The 15,504-nt window shown below is 49.8% G+C and overlaps 1 protein-coding gene across 6 annotated transcripts in view; it reads left to right on the forward strand.

Annotated features, from left to right (window-relative positions):
• LOC138825593 (synaptotagmin-17) overlaps positions 1-15,504 on the forward strand; it is a 48,901-nt gene that overhangs the window by 13,527 nt on the left and 19,870 nt on the right. For all 6 annotated transcript variants that reach the window (XM_070020264.1, XM_070020263.1, XM_070020265.1 and 3 more), the window contains 3 exons: positions 259-896; positions 9,989-10,109; positions 10,559-10,714. In XM_070020264.1, coding sequence (XP_069876365.1) covers positions 259-896; positions 9,989-10,109; positions 10,559-10,714 — 915 coding nt within the window. The remainder of the gene's footprint in view (positions 1-258; positions 897-9,988; positions 10,110-10,558; positions 10,715-15,504) is intronic.

Below are 15,504 nucleotides of genomic sequence, written 5' to 3' on the forward strand. Positions count from 1 at the left end.
AACCCAAATCACCCTCTGGCAGGCCAGGTGCTGTCCCTGAGCTTTTTCACTTGAGGCTGGCACTCTACCACTTAAACCACACTTCCATTTTTGTCCTTTTGGTGGTTAAGTGGAAATAAGAGTCTCATGGACTTTCCTGCCCGGGCTGGCTTCAAACCTAGATCCTCAGATCTCAGCAGCCTCCTGAGTGGCTAGGATGACAGGCGTGAGTCACCGGGGTCCGGGGTCCTCATGGCTGTTTCTGTGATCATCGTGTAGATCTGGATTCCAGACGCCCCAGCTCCCCACTCATCGACATCAAACCCATTGAGTTTGGGGTGCTCAGCGCCAAGAAGGAACCCATCCAGCCCTCGGTGCTCCGCCGGACTTACACCCCGGATGATTACTTCCGCAAGTTCGAGCCCCGCCTGTACTCCCTGGACTCCAGCGGTGGCGGCGATGGCGGCGGGGATGATATGGACTCGCTGACAGATGAGGAGATCCTGTCCAAGTACCAGCTGGGGAAACTCCACTTCAGCACGCAGTATGACCTTCTGCACAACCACCTCACCGTGCGGGTGATCGAGGCCCGGGACCTGCCTCTCCCCATCTCCCACGACGGATCTCGTCAGGACATGGCCCACTCCAACCCCTACGTCAAGATCTGCCTCCTGCCCGACCAGAAGAACTCCAAGCAGACGGGGGTCAAACGCAAGACCCAGAACCCCGTGTTCGAGGAGCGGTACACCTTCGACATCCCCTTCCTGGAAGCCCAGCGGAGGACCCTGCTCCTCACGGCCCTGGATTTCGATAAGTTTTCCCGCCACTGTGTCATCGGGAAAGTGTCCGTACCCCTGTGCGATGTGGACCTGGTCAAGGGCGGGCACTGGTGGAAGGCGCTCATCCCCAGTTCGCAGGTGAGGGTGCTTCATACAAGGGTTACTTTGTGATTTTCATATTTGAAGGTATCTCACTGTTGTGGTGGTTGTTTTTGCATAGGGCTTGAACTCTGGGCCTGTGCACTGTCCCTAAACTCTTTTGCTCAAGGCGAGCACTCTACCACTTTGAGCCACAGCACTGATTCTGGTTTTCTGGTGGTTCATTGGAGATAAGAGTCTCTTGGACTTTCCTACACAGGCTGGCTTCGAACCACGATCCTCAGATCTCAGCCTCCTGAGTAGCTAGGAGTACAGGCGTGAGCCGCCTGTGCCTGGATCCCATGTGTTGGGTTGTGTTGTTTTAATATTGAAAAGATTTTGGAATGCTCTTCATCTGTTGTTCTCCTAAGAATAGCATTTTGGCCAAGTGACCTTGGGTCATGCTTGTAATCCTACCTGCTCAGGAGGCTGAGATTTGAGGATCAAGGTTAGAGGCCAGTCTAGGCACAAAAGCTCATGAGCATCAGCCATTAAAATGAAAAGAAAAGAGAAAAAAAAAAAAACAAGTCAAATGAGAGCTTGAGCTTGAGACCTGGAGTTTAAACCAATGAAGGGGACACCCACTCAGGAGGTGTTCCCTCCCCTCCCACCCCCGCCCCCATGCCTCTGGGACAGGGAAGGGGCCAGGCCTCCACCTCTCACAAACCCCAGGAGAGATGGTGGACCTCACTTGTTGCTGGCTTCTTGCTACAGCTCCATAGCTTCCAGCTTTGGACCTGGTCCTGAGTTCCAGGGTCAACAGGAAATGTCCCCACCATCCCAGAGGAGCCAAGCCAGCCCGAGTTGTCATTTATTCTCAGAGTCTGCCGCACTTTGGAGGACTCAGTGGAAGCTTTTTGAGTGGAATAATAGTGTGTTTAGAGCATTAGCTTTTTTCATTTCTTTTTTTCTTTTTTTTTCCAGTTCTAGGGATGGAACCAGGGCTTTGTGCATGCTCAGCAAATTATTGTTGTTGTTGTTGTTGTTATTTGGCAGTATTGGGGCTTGAACTCTGGGCCTTGCATTCTCATTCAGCTTGTGTGCTTGGCTGGTGCTCTTCCTCTTGAGCCACACCCCCAGCTCTGCTTTTTGCTGGTTAATTGGAGATGGAGTCTCACAGATTTGTGGTGTGTGTGTGTGTGTGTGTGTGTGTGAGAGAGAGAGAGAGAGAGAGAGAGAGAGAGAGAGACAGACAGACAGACAGACAGACAGACAGACAGAGAGACAGAGAGAGAGAGAGAAAGAGAGAGAGAGAGAGAGAGAATACTGAGGCTTGAACTCAGAGCCTGGGCACTGTCCCTTTGCTGTTTTACTAAAAAAGCCACAGCTCCATTTTCAGGGTTTTTTGGTGGTTAACTGGAGATAAGAGTATCATGTCTCTTACCCAGGCTGGCTTTGAAGTATGATTCTCAGATCTCAGTATCCTGAGCAGCTAGGATGACAGGCGTGAGTCACCAACGCAAATTCTGCTGTCTCAGTTATGCAGTGAGCAGACATAGATAGGAGCTGAATTAGTTTTTCAAATCTTCTGTTTTAAAGGCTCACAAAAGAATCAAGAAGGAGATCAGAGTTTTCTCTTGGACGCTTGTACACACACACACACACACACACACACACACACACACACACACACACAGGAGTACATCGGGCCAGACCAGGCTGTCATCATTATTACCCAGCACCCACAGCTTGCAGTGAGGTGCATTGTGGGTACATTCTACAGGTTGGAATGAATGTTGCGTGTCATGAACATTTGCCTTTCTGGGGCTTGTTTTAGTTTATTTTATTTTTTTGTGTCAATCGTGGGGCTTGAACTCAGCGCCTGGCACTATCCCTGAGCTCTTTTGCTCAAGGCTAGCACTCTACCACTTGAGCCACAGTGCCACTTCCAGTTTTTGAGTAGTTAATTGGAGATAAGTGTCTCATGGGGACCTTTTTGCTGGGCTGGCACTGGACTGTGATCCTCAGATCTCAGCCTCCTGAGTAGCTAGGATTATAGGCGTGAGCCACCAGTGCCAGGCAAATTTTATTATTTTTGTTTATTTATGTGGTAGTGAGGAATCGAACCCAAGACCTCATTCATGCTAGGCAAGCAGTCTACCACTAAGCCACCTTCCCAGCCCCTGGGGCTTGTTTTGAAAGCGTAAATCACTTGGTGGAGAGGCTTGGAGACCGCTGCTGGCTTAGCGGTCTACTTGGTAGCCCCCTGCAGTTCCAGATGGTCCCCGGCCTGCCTTCTCAGCTGGCTGCTAAAACCAGCCAGATATACAGACACCTCTGGCCATGGTTTAGATGTTGAGATCAATCGCTTCCCGCACGGTCACCGTCATGGCTGAGCCCTGGGAAGGCAGGTTTTAATGATGTCTCTGCTTTAACTTACCCCCTTGCTGCCGTCAGCCTCTGCCTCCTTCCAGTCTCTGTTCAGTTCTGTCAGCCAGCCAGGCCCGAGAGCCAGCACTGGAGCCAGGCCAAAGCCTTTAACAAAGCAGCCAGGGACTCCAAGTTTCTTTCCACATCGTCTTCCTTGTTCCTCTCTTCCTTAAGTAAACATGGATTTCATGCTTTAGACACCCACGTGAGCTGTTACGTGGCGAGTTACAACGTGAACGAGGAGAGGGACAAGAAACAACTTGGATCAACTTCTCTCTTGTGAAGATTTAAAAAAAAAAAAAAGCACAGAGAGGTTGAGTGGCTTGTCCATGTCACCCAGCTCCCAGTGACAGAATCAAGATTAGAGAGTTTGGTTGCCTGACTTCCAGGCGGGTCTCGCTACGAGCGCCCCTGCTTTACAACCACAGTGGTTGTGAACTGGCGATGGCTAAGAACACAGACCTGCGAGCCACACCGACCGAGGTTCAAGTCCTAGCTTTGCTGAGGTGATTCCTGTTCCTCTCCCAGCCTTATTTTCCTGTCCTACCCTGGGAGGAGCATACACCAGCAAGCCCTGGCTCAGAGTACAAGCAATTTGGCAAAGCCAATGGGATCCTGGCTGATTCCAATCAGCCACTTAAGTCGGTGTTGTCAGTGGTGACACTTAAGTTTGCAAACCACTCCCAGACCCTTACTGTCTCCGACTTAGAGAAACTGAGGCCTAGGAAGTTTGGGTCTGCTCCCAAGGCCTTGTCTTGGCATTAGCTATAGGAGGAGTCTACATGCAAGCCCCAGAGCCAGTGATTTTGCCTTCAGCCCTCTGGATTGGAGCCAGGCTCGGCTTCTTTCTTTGCAAAATGGCAGGAAAGACCAAGTTCAACAATCAAGGGTTGTCTCTACTGTCGGCTGACAATTCCTGAGGTGTGCCCACACCCTGTAAGGGCCAAGGCCTGGCTCCGTGTCAACTCACGGCTATAATGTCACAGTCATTCCCCAATGATTTCACAGGAATCTTTCCTGGCCATGAAATTGACACAGCTGGTGGGGGGGGGGGAGTGGAGAGGGGAATGGAACTACTTTGAACTACTCTTGAGCACAACTCTGGATTTCTCTTCAGAACAGTACTGTGTAAGAGAAATTCAGATTTGGGAGTATCTTCCATAAAAGACTCAAAAGAAGCTGGGCACTGTGGCTCACATCTATGATCTTAGCTACTCAGGAGGCTGAGATCTGAGGATCACGGTTCAAAGCCAGCCTGGGCAGGAAAGTCTGTGAGACTCTTGTCTCCGATAAACCACCAGAAAATTGGAAGTGGTGCTGTGGTTTAAAGTGGTAAGGTGCTAGCCTTGAGCAAAAAAGCTCAGGGATAGTACCAAGGCCCTGAGTTCAAGTTCCATGACCACCACCAACAACAACAACAAAAAAAAAAGAAAGAAGTAAAATTTGTTGAACATTGTCTCATAGAATCATTTCCATGTATAATCTATTAAAAAATACTAGTGTGAAATTTTTTTCTGTTATCCACTAAATTCTCATAACTATTGTGGATTAGCTCATTTAGAGGTGTGTGTGTGTGTGTGTGTGTGTACATACACATATATAGTACATATGAAGTATATGCTACAGTTAAGCCCCAGCTGTGGCACTAAATAACGTGTGTTGTTGTGCTATTTTACAAATCTGTGATGGCCTATTGAGAAAAACGAGGGGAAATACAAAAAGAAAGACAGGAAGAAAGAAAGGAAGAAAGAAAAAAAGAAAGAAAGGAAGAAAGGAAGGAAGGAAGAAAGAAAGAAAGAAAGAAAGAAAGAAAGAAAGAAAGAAAGAAAGAAAGAAAGAAAGAAAGGAAGGAAGGAAGGAAAGAAAAAGAGAGAGAGGGAGGGAGGGAGGGAGGGAAGAAGGGAAGGAAGGAGTGAGAGAGGGAGAAAGGAAGGAAGGAAGGAAGGAAGGAAGGAAGGAAGGAAGGAAGGAAGGAAAGAAGGAAGGAAGGAAGGAAGGCAAGCAAACAAGCATCTGACAAAAGTGTGGGAAATGCAGGCTTAGATTGTGGGTTGAGTTTTCTTTATTTAAACACCCATTCCCATTGTGTGTGTTTGGTAAATGAAGAGACCAAAGGGTTTCCCCAGCAGGTGTGGACAGGGGTAGCAGTTGAGCACGGACAGCTGTCTTTGGGCTCTGGTAGAAGTTGGTGTGTGCGGGGCTGGGAAGATAGCTCAGCGGTAGAGTGCATGCCTTGCAAGCATGAGGCCCTGGGTTCGATTCCTCAGCACCACATAAACAGAAAAAGCTGGAAGTGGTGCTGTGGCTCCAGTGGTAGAGCGCTAGCCTTGAGCTGAAGAGCTGAGGGACAGCGCCCAGGCCCAGAGTTTAGGCCCCACGACCGGCAAAAAATTAAATAAATAAATAAAAAAGAAGTTGGTGAGTGCCCACCTCTGAAGCCCTCTGCCCAGGCAGAGGGAGCCTGCTGGCAGGAGAGCCAATCTCTTGTTTTCCCCAGAACAACGCCTTTGGTCCCAGATTAGATTTGAGCTTGTATTGAAGAGCTGCAGGGGCCAGGGGCTTTGCTGGGAGGAGTCGGAGCAGCTTTAGAGCTGGCTACCCAGTGGCTTCGGGATTCATTTGAGTAATTTACAGACAGTCTATTTTGGTTCTCCTGGGGGCCAACCCACGTGGTTCCACCAAATTAAGCTCATCAGGCTCTTATAAAAAAGGAAACAAGGCTTATTTATTGGTGGTACCCGCCTCCTGTTCCTCCTGCCATATCAGTCTGAGCCTCAGGAGGCTGGACAGAGCGGGAGACAGAATGTCACGCGGAGGTACCCTCTGGGACTGGCATGTTCAGGGTCACCTGGATTCAGAGACTAGGAAGACAGGTGCAAGCCTGTTCTCATAGATCTGTCAGCTCCTAAATGGAAAATGCCCTCAGGCATCAAAGCTATGGCTTTGATCTTCATGCTGCATCAATAGTCTGTGTGGTAAAGGCTGAATCCCCAGCATGGCACTATTTGGGAGAGGTGGTGGTGTCTTTAAGGGGTGAGGTCTCCTAAGAGATCCTCGGGACCATGCCCTGGAAGGAATGCTAGGGCCTTCCTCTTTTCTCTTTCACCTCCCAGCTATAGCACAGGGACTATCCATGATGGAAAGAAGAAGACTCCCTAGCTGTGAACCAACACAAGCCTTTTCTTTCTGTGTGCTGACAACTGCAGTCATTTTATTACAGGCATAGAAAGCTGCCTAGCACACCACCTCACCTGCCAAGTTCTGTGATTGTAGTTACCTGGGAGCCGAGCTCACTGCCGCTGTCCAGCATTGCAAGAGACGGCTGGGACCACAGCTCACTAGCCCAGGAAAAGAGCGACATTATAGAGAGGAAGAACAGTGTATGAACACTCCTGAGACTATTCCCTTGATGACTCCAGGCTCCTCAATGACTTTTTCGGTTTTGTATTGTTTGAGGCAGGCTCTTACCATGTAGTCCCATTTGTCCCTTGAAGTTCAGATCCTCCTCCCTCAACCTCCCCAATGCTGAGATTACAGGCCTGCACACCGCCACACTGTTTCCTCCACTATCAAATGATTCTAGCAATAGTATCTATTTCTCTGTTGAAGAAAAAAACTAATTAGATGAATCATGTTAAAGCGTGGTGATCAGACTGTCGTCAGGGTATGGTATGAGGACTAAGGCAATGGGATTTTGCCAGGGGGAGGGCTGGGCCTCCACTCCAAATGTGGCCTGGGGAAGCCAGCGTCCAGAACAAGAGGCAACCGGGGCTCAGTAGATCCAAATGACTAAGAGGAAGCGGGAGGGGTGAAGTGGGGGGTGGGGATTCTGGCTAGACCAAGCTTTTGGGATTCTTCCTGAAGCTAGGCCAGGATGAGCAGACATCACTGGGGGGAGGGAGGGCGAGTTAGGGAGGAGAGGGGGAGGAGAAGCCTGCCTCAATTACTCAGGGTGAGCAGACATCATGGGTAAGCATTCTTACTAAGCTGACTGAGCAGAGTTCTTGCTAAACCTGGATTGCACAGGAAAGTGTACAGGTGGGCCTAGAAGAAGGTTCAACACCTGACTGAAGTTTAGCCAAGCAATGAATCTTTGTCAGTTGTCAGGTGGGAACATAAACCCAACATTGCCTTCCTGGTTTTCAAACAAGGCAACAAATCCAGATTGTTTTCAAAATATGAAACATCTTGACTCTTGAATTACATACTAATTAAGAGTAATTATCTGTTTAAGCATGATGCAGGCCACACAAAACACATCTGTAAGTTGCCAATTCACAGCCCTGAGTTAACGTGGGACACTGTTTCTTGTTTGGGGACTAACTTGCTCCCGTATTGGTTATCTTTTGGTTTGACTGCTCATCCTGTCAACAAATGTTTATTGACTATTTACTTCATGCCAAGCATTATTCCAGAGCTGCCATTTGGCAATAATTTGCTGATATGATGGAAGAGTTGGGTTGGTAGATATATGTATGCATGCATACCTATTCATGGCTTGATGGGTGAATGGATGGATGGATGGTGGGTGAGCTGAATGGGCAGGTGGACGGATGGGTAAATGGATGAATGAATAGATTAATGGATGGATAGGTCAATGGGTGGAGAGAGATGGGTGTGTGGATGTGTAGATAGTTGAATGGGTGGATGGGGGATGGATGAGAGGATGAATGAACGGATGAACATTTGGGTGGGTGGAGGGGATGGATGATCTTATTCTTTGGAGATATATACACTGACATATTGCAGATAAAGTAATCTGATGTCTAGGAGGAAGTAGTGTATGGGATTAAATGAAGGTACAGGTTAATGGAGGTAGACCATGAAATGGTTTTTGAAGCTGAGGGAGGGTATGGGGGGGTGAGTGGTTCCGTGTGTTTTTCTTCCTTCTGACTGAGTTTTCCAGATTTTTGGGGGGGGGGGGGGGTCGGTCATGGGGCTTGAACTCTGGGCCTGGGTGTTGTCCCTCAGCTCTTCAGCTCAAGGTGAGTGCTCTACCACGTGAGCCATAGCGCCACATCCATTTTTCTGGTTGTTAATTGGAGTAAGAGTCTCACAGATTTTCCTGCACAGGTTGGCTTTGAACCATGATCCTCAGATCTCAGCCTCCTGAGTAGCTAGGATTACAGGTGTGAGCCACCGGCTCCTGGCTCAGATGTTTTTCTTATTAATGTATACTAGTAGCCCAGAAAGACTTCATGATGATATTTCTATAAATGTGTATAATGAAGCTTGATCAATTTACCTCCTCTGTTTTACAGCAGTTTTAAGAGGCTTCATTATTCTGTTTTCATACACACATACAAAGTTCTTTGATCATAATCACCCCCTACCATGGAACATTGGAGTTAATGTCCAGATCCACTAGAGGCTCATCCTGAAGAAACATCATTTGACAGAATGTTGATACTGTTGCAATTGGGTCAAGTGGGAGTGGAGATTGGTTATGCCAGTCTATTTATTTAAAATGGTTGTATTTTCTACAATGGTGTTAAAAGGAACACAGAGGTGAGGGGCTGGTGGCTTTCGCCTGGAATCCTAGCTATTTAGGAGGTTGAGATCTGAGGATCACCATTTGAAGCCAGTCTGGGCAGAAAAGTCTGTGCGATTTTTTTAAAAAATATATTTTTACTGTAAAGATACTGTACAAAGGGGTTACAGTTACATGAGTAAGGTAATGAGTACATTTCCTATAGAGCATTGTTACCCCCTCCTTTGTTTTCCTCCTACCATCTCTTCCCTCCTCTGTGAAACTTTTAACTGCAATTACCCACCAGAAAACTGGAAGTAGAGTTGTAGCTCAATGTGGTAGCATGCTCCCAGGCCCTGAGTTCAAGCCCCACCACTGACAACCACAACAAAAAAGAAAAGTAAGGACTCCTGGGTTCTAGAATTTTGGCAGTTTGATATCATGCACTTGAGTACTGACAGCTCTTTCCTGGTGGATAGAGTTGGCATTCAAGAAAACCCTACTGTTCTATAGGAAAGGCCCTTGCCAAGCATTGCCATGGTAACGCGAGAAGCATGGGTCCTGTTGTAGATCAGGTCTGAAGGCCAGCTCTGCCAATTCTTAGCTGGGTTGCCTTGGATGTGTTATTTAACCCCCCCTGGGCCTCAGTCTCCTCATCTGTTACCCTGAGTTCATATACAAATACATCACAGACTCATTATAGCACCTACAGCAGTTATTGCATATAAAGCGATTAGCTTACATACGGCATATTACACTTATTCTTCTGTGACTCACACTTTCTTTGTGGCTGTGACTTTTAAGTCTTCTAAGAGCTGGGGGAAATATCAGCTTTCCTGAGACTGAATTTTTTTATTTTTTTTGTCTGTCATGGGATTTGAACTCTGGGCCTGGACACTGTCCCTCAGCTCTTCAGTTCAAGGCGAGCGCTCCACCTTTGAGCCACAGCGCCACTTCTGGTTTTCTGGTGGTTTATTGGAGATAAGAGTCTCACAGACTTTCCTGCCCGGGCTGGCTTTGAACCGTGATCCTCAGATCTCAGCCTCCTGAGTAGCTAGGATAGGCGCCGTGCTAACAACTTTCCTGAGACAGAATGAAGAAACTAGTTGGAAAGCTAAAAGAAGGCTCCCTTGTCCCCTAGTTCCCTGCCCGCAGCAATCATTTGTGGGCTGCTGGACTCAGCGTCCTGCCTGGTGGGTGCCAGAGGGATAAAAGCTAACAGCAGCTTTCTGACCATTTTCATTCTCTGCAGAATGAAGTGGAGCTGGGGGAGCTGCTTCTGTCTCTGAATTATCTCCCGAGTGCTGGAAGACTGAACGTTGACATCATTCGAGCCAAGCAGCTTCTTCAGACAGATGTGAGCCAAGGTTCAGGTACGGTGTGCTTCCCTCCTGCCCTCCCCTCTTCCCCCTTAATGGGACGTCTGTGCATCTGCATGGGTTTGGGAGATGTGGCTTTTCTGTGTCTGGATTCTACCCACCCCATCCCCTTGCCTTTCCAAACACTTTAGGGGGATAGATGATAAATGCTGAGTGGGCCAGTGACTTGACAGGTGGATGGGAAATGGAGAGATGAATGAATGGATGGATGGATGGATGGATGGATGGAGATATGGAGAGATGGACTGAGAGATGGATGTAAGGAGGGTTGAATGGCTGGATGGAGAGAAGACTAGATGGGTGAGAGGAGGCAGAGGTAGGGAGTTGAAGGGAGGAATGGCCAGGTGGAGAGAGAGGGAGGGGTTGGGAAGTTGAATGAATAAATGGTAGATATATCGGGTGTCACAGTTTCCAATACCCTGTACCGCTGTCCATTTTCTTAGACCCATTTGTGAAAGTCCAGCTGGTACATGGACTGAAGCTGGTGAAGACCAAGAAGACCTCCTTCTTAAGAGGTACCATTGATCCTTTCTACAATGAGTCCTTCAGCTTCAAAGTTCCCCAGGAAGAACTGGAGAATGCCAGCCTGGTGTTCACAGGTAGGCAGCGTTCTAGTCCCTCATCGGCCTAGGTGAAGTACGTGCAGCTCATTGCTCTAGAGAAGAGAAGCTTCTAGAAAGCTGAGAACCTCACGTCTGATGTCCAGCTACCTGGGGTTGAGTCTACTCACCATCTGTGAATTTGTGCAAGACTCACAGAGCCATAGGAGCAAAGTTGCTACACATCTTAACTCTTGAGCTAGATTTCCCACAGTTGCTTCATAGTGACTGAGGGCTTTGGCAAGTTCACGCCTTCAGAGCCTCGGTTTCCCTCTCTATAAAATGTGAACAATAAGTGTTCTGTGCCATGATGTGCCATGAAATAGTCCCAGCTGGGTAGCAAGAACTCACTATCTGGTCAGCTATGACGATGATGATGATAGTGGAGGTGATAATAATGATGATGGTACTGATAGTGGGGGTAATAATGATGATGGTAGTGGTGGTGAAGATAATTGAAGTTGCTTAGTTTAATAGACGCACATGAGAAAACAGGGTTACGTCACTCAGAAAAGAATTCATGATACTTAAGTAGAGCCATCATGTGCCACTGTCTGGTAGAATTGGTAGGTTGTTCATGTTGTCCTTTGTTTTCAGGATGCTTTAGTTGTCTATCACTTGAGTAACAAATCACCCTAAAATGCAGTGTCTTAAATCAATACACATTTGCTCTCATATTGCCTGTGGCTTAGGAGCCTAGCCATAGCATTGCTGTGTGGTTGTGGCTGCGTATCTCTGACCAGGTTGCCGTGAAGGTGTTGGCTAGGGGCTGCAGCCTCATTTGAAGACTCATATTGGGAGGAGCTGTTTGTAAGCTCTCTTGTGTAGCTGTTGGCAGGATTCCACAGCTTCTTTGGAAGCTGTGGACCAGGAAGTGGGTTATCTCAGTTCTTCTTGATTGGTGGCTTTTAATGACCTTCCTTGATTCCTTGCGCCCCCCCCCCAACCCCAGGCTGCTTCATGGGATGACAGGTAATTTCTACCTGTTTGATCAACCATGGGAACAAGAGAGGGCAAGAAAGGGTCGTTTTGTAATCTAGTATCAGAAATGACCTTCTATCATTCTTTTCCCCCTATTCTGCTCATTTGAAGTAACTCACTGGGTGTGATGGTTTGGGTATAAAGTGTATTGGCAAAAGGGTTACATGTCATACGCTTGGTCTCCAGCTGATGGCACTATTTTGGGAGGGGGTGAAAACTCCTGGAAGTGGGACCCAGCTGGAGGAAGTAGATCACTGAGGGGGTGGGTCCTTCAGAGCATCTTGTCCCTGGCTTCTTCCTGTCTCCCTCTCTCTCTTTCTGGCTCCTCCCCCAGCCCCTCCCTCTTCCTTTCCCTCTCTCCTTCCTGTCCACCATGAGGTGAACAGCCTCCACCGCACACCACTCCCACCACCATGTTGTTCTTCCCACATACGTGTGTGTCCAGGCAAACCTAGACCAAACCATGAGCCAAAGATCAGTCCTTCCTCTGTTAAGTTGCCTCTCTTGGGTGTCTTGTCACTCACAGCAGTGTGGAGAGCCAGCTGACATCTCCGTCCAGCCAGTGCTCAGGAGGAAGGGATCTACCAAGAGCGTGGGTAGTGGGAGGTGAGGGTGAAGGGAGACATCTTAGAAACTGCCCCCACGAAGGGGGAGTAACTGGTTATCCTGTCATGTGACCTAATCATGGCAGGTATCTCCTGTGTATTGTTGCTAATCCTCACTGTCACCCACCCTGTCCACTCAGTGTCACCATCCTGGGTTTCTTCAAGCACTGCTGTCCATGGGCACCCAACAGGACGCTCTGAACAGTCCCATGTCAGGGCACCTGGAACTGTCCTCTGTGGACAGGGTCTAGACTCCTGGTCCCTGGCCTGCCACTAACCTGAGCCATGGCTGAGGCGTCTTCTGATGAACTGACAGTGTCTTGTCACCTCCACCAAGCAGGCCCCTCCATCTCTGGATGGTTCTGGACTCTCTCAGGGCCTGTCGCCCACAGAGTCTGCTTCCCATCAGAGGACGCCTGCCCGTGTGGGCACAGGGATCCTGGCAGGCTGTGACAGCTGCTCTCCGGATCCTGTTACACACAGCCCAGGGCCACGCTCCATGCTTCTAGGACAAGACAGCGAGAGCAGAATCCTTAAATGGCGGGCAAGGCGGGCAGCAGGACTGTATGAACTAACACAGGTCACAGCGTGAACTGGCTATCTCCCAGTCTTCCTAGACACCAAGGAGTTCCTGTTGTGTCTGAGAGCACATTTGGGAAGCCCTGACAGTTGCATACATCTCCCCGCCCCCCAAACTTTAGGACCACCATGGCTGATGTTGGTTGCGGCTGAGTGACACACAGCAAGGTGCACAGAGACAGAGAGCAGAGCATAAGTGTGGGGGCGGGGAGGCAGCCTAGGTCCTGACTCCACCTCCTCTGCCTTGGTGGCCCTGGGCAAGATCCGGGTGCCAGGAAGTGGGAATAATAAACAAGAGCCTCTTGCTTAAGTAGATTAAACGAGAGCAACACCGAGGCAATGCTGAGCTTTCTGCCTCGCACAGAAAAAGGCACTTTATAACAACGGCCTCAGGAGACCTTCCTCCCTTCCTCCTCTCCCTCCCAGTCCTGCCTTTGGCATTCTGGTGTGTATCTCTCCCCTCTCCTCCCCACACATACCCCACAGACACTTTTTGTTCCCCCCTTGGCAAGAAGAAAATTACCCACATGGAGAGGATTTGGCCTTTTCCAGAGCTATTTGAGAAGCCAGGTGCCAGTGGCTCATGCCTGTAATCCTAGCTACTCAGGAGGCTGGGATCTGAGGATCATGGTTCAAAACCAGCAAAGGCAGCAAAAGTCCATGGGACTCTTATCTCCAGTGAACCGCCAAAAACCCAGAAGCAAGCTGTGGCTCAAAGTGGTAGCCTTGAGCAGAAGAGCTCAGAGACAGCACCCAGGCCCTGAGTTCAAGCCCCACAACTGACAAAAAAAAAAGTACTATTGGTGAGCCAGGCACACTGGTTCACACCTGTAACACCAACTACTTGGGAGGCAAAAATAGGTGGTAGCCATCTAGGCTGAGCTGCCCCGTTCTTGAGTATAAAGTCCCTGAAGTTCTAACTGGCATGATTTGGTGATTGAGAAAAAGAGCTCTCCCCTCTAGCCTGCTGATCTGAAGCCCAGCCCAGGCCTGTGTTTCCAAACACTTCCTAACACAAGTCAGCTTGATGGGCATTTTAATCCCTAGGCAAAGCCGGTAATGAGCCTGTGGGCTGGGCTTTCCCTGGGAGAAGGGAGGAGGAAGGCCGCTCTCCACAGGTGGCTTCAGTGATTCAAGCTTCAAAAAAGGAAGAGAGGGGAAAGTTGGTTTTCAGTGGTATAACACATGATCCGGAGGCTTCCAGAACATTCTGGGAGATTAACTTAAGTGGAGTTGGCTATCGAGGGAGAAGGGAGGAAATGGAGGGAGGGGGAGAGAGGAGGAGGGGAAGGAAGGAGGGAGAACAGGAGGAAGGGAAGGGAGAAGGAGGGAGGGAGAGAAGAAGGACAGGAGAAGCAGGGAGGAAGGGAAGGGAGAAGGGAGATGGAGCAGCACAAGACCCCTGGTGGGTTGATGTCTCCCTGAGAGGCCCCCGGGAGTCAGGGCAGCATGGCGGTTGGTTAGAAACAGCGCTTTCTTTACTAGGAGTAGATGGGGTGCTGCGAGTCAGCCTGGAGGAGCACCCCGCGGCCTGTCCACCCTGTCCACCGCCCACACCCCCCCCCCGCAGCTGCTCTGACAGCTGACCTGGGCATAGGCTTCCAGGGACCCATTGGCGATCGCCAGTGCGGGAACCCTGGAGAAAGGGAGCCAGCCAAGTGTGCATGGCTTGCTCTTTCCCAGGCGAGGTGTAGGGAACATGGCTGGCTTCAGGCTTACACACACACGCAGAGTCCCCAGAATGACTAGGCACTGCGGCCTGTGACTGTCCTCCTCAGCCAGTGCCACAGGGAGGCGCAAATAGGAGGATCTGTAGTCCAGGCCTGCCTGAGTCTAGAGAGCTTAGCCCCAAAAGGAGGCCGGAGGCATGGTTCAAGTGGTAGAGCACCTGCTTAGCAACCGTGAGGCCCCCAAATTCAATCCCCAGTTCCACCACCAACAAATCCTGACACCTGGACCCCCATCCACAGGAAGGAAGGCAGCCTGGCCGCTGGATTTTTCAGAGCTCCACAGAGGCTCTCTCCTCCACGGCCTGGCTTGGCCAGCCTTTGCCTGCTCCGCCATGATTGCCTGCCCACCCACTCTGGCTTAGGAGTCCTGCCAGGCCCTGCCACGGGTGCCAAGGCACCTGGTCTGTTTTCCATAATGACTTGGCCTTCTGCAGTTGGAGCAGCAACCCTGCTCGCTGACTGAGATGAGCAGGGCGGTACCACAGGGTAGACAAGCAGCCACCTGCTCCCCTGGAAAGACCCCTAGTCCTGGGGGAGAGGAGGCATGAAGAGAGCTCACCTGAAATGTAGGGGAGAGAGGCCTGGGGAGCAGGCAGAGGTCATGCCAAGCATGTCCAGGAGACAGAAAGGAGGGAAGCAATTTCGAGGGGCACTGCTGGTCTCAGGGGAGAGAGAGGCTGTGGGGGTGCTCCGTGGCCTGTCTCCCCTGCCACAACCCACTCCTCTCTGGGGCCATCCAGTGGCCCCCATCCCTCCCCTCCCAGCCTGGCTTAGTGGACCCCTGCCTCAGCTCTGCCTCCTAGTGGTCACATGGACCGTGGATTGTTGGGCACAAGCTACAGTGTGTCTTCAGTACACGGCCTTGGGTGAACAGTTTCTCTGAGCTTCCCATCCC

This window comes from Dipodomys merriami, unplaced genomic scaffold, assembly GCF_024711535.1.
Source record: "Dipodomys merriami isolate MVZ:Mamm:240054 unplaced genomic scaffold, mDipMer1.0.p SCAF_138, whole genome shotgun sequence".
NCBI lineage: Eukaryota > Metazoa > Chordata > Mammalia > Rodentia > Heteromyidae > Dipodomys > Dipodomys merriami.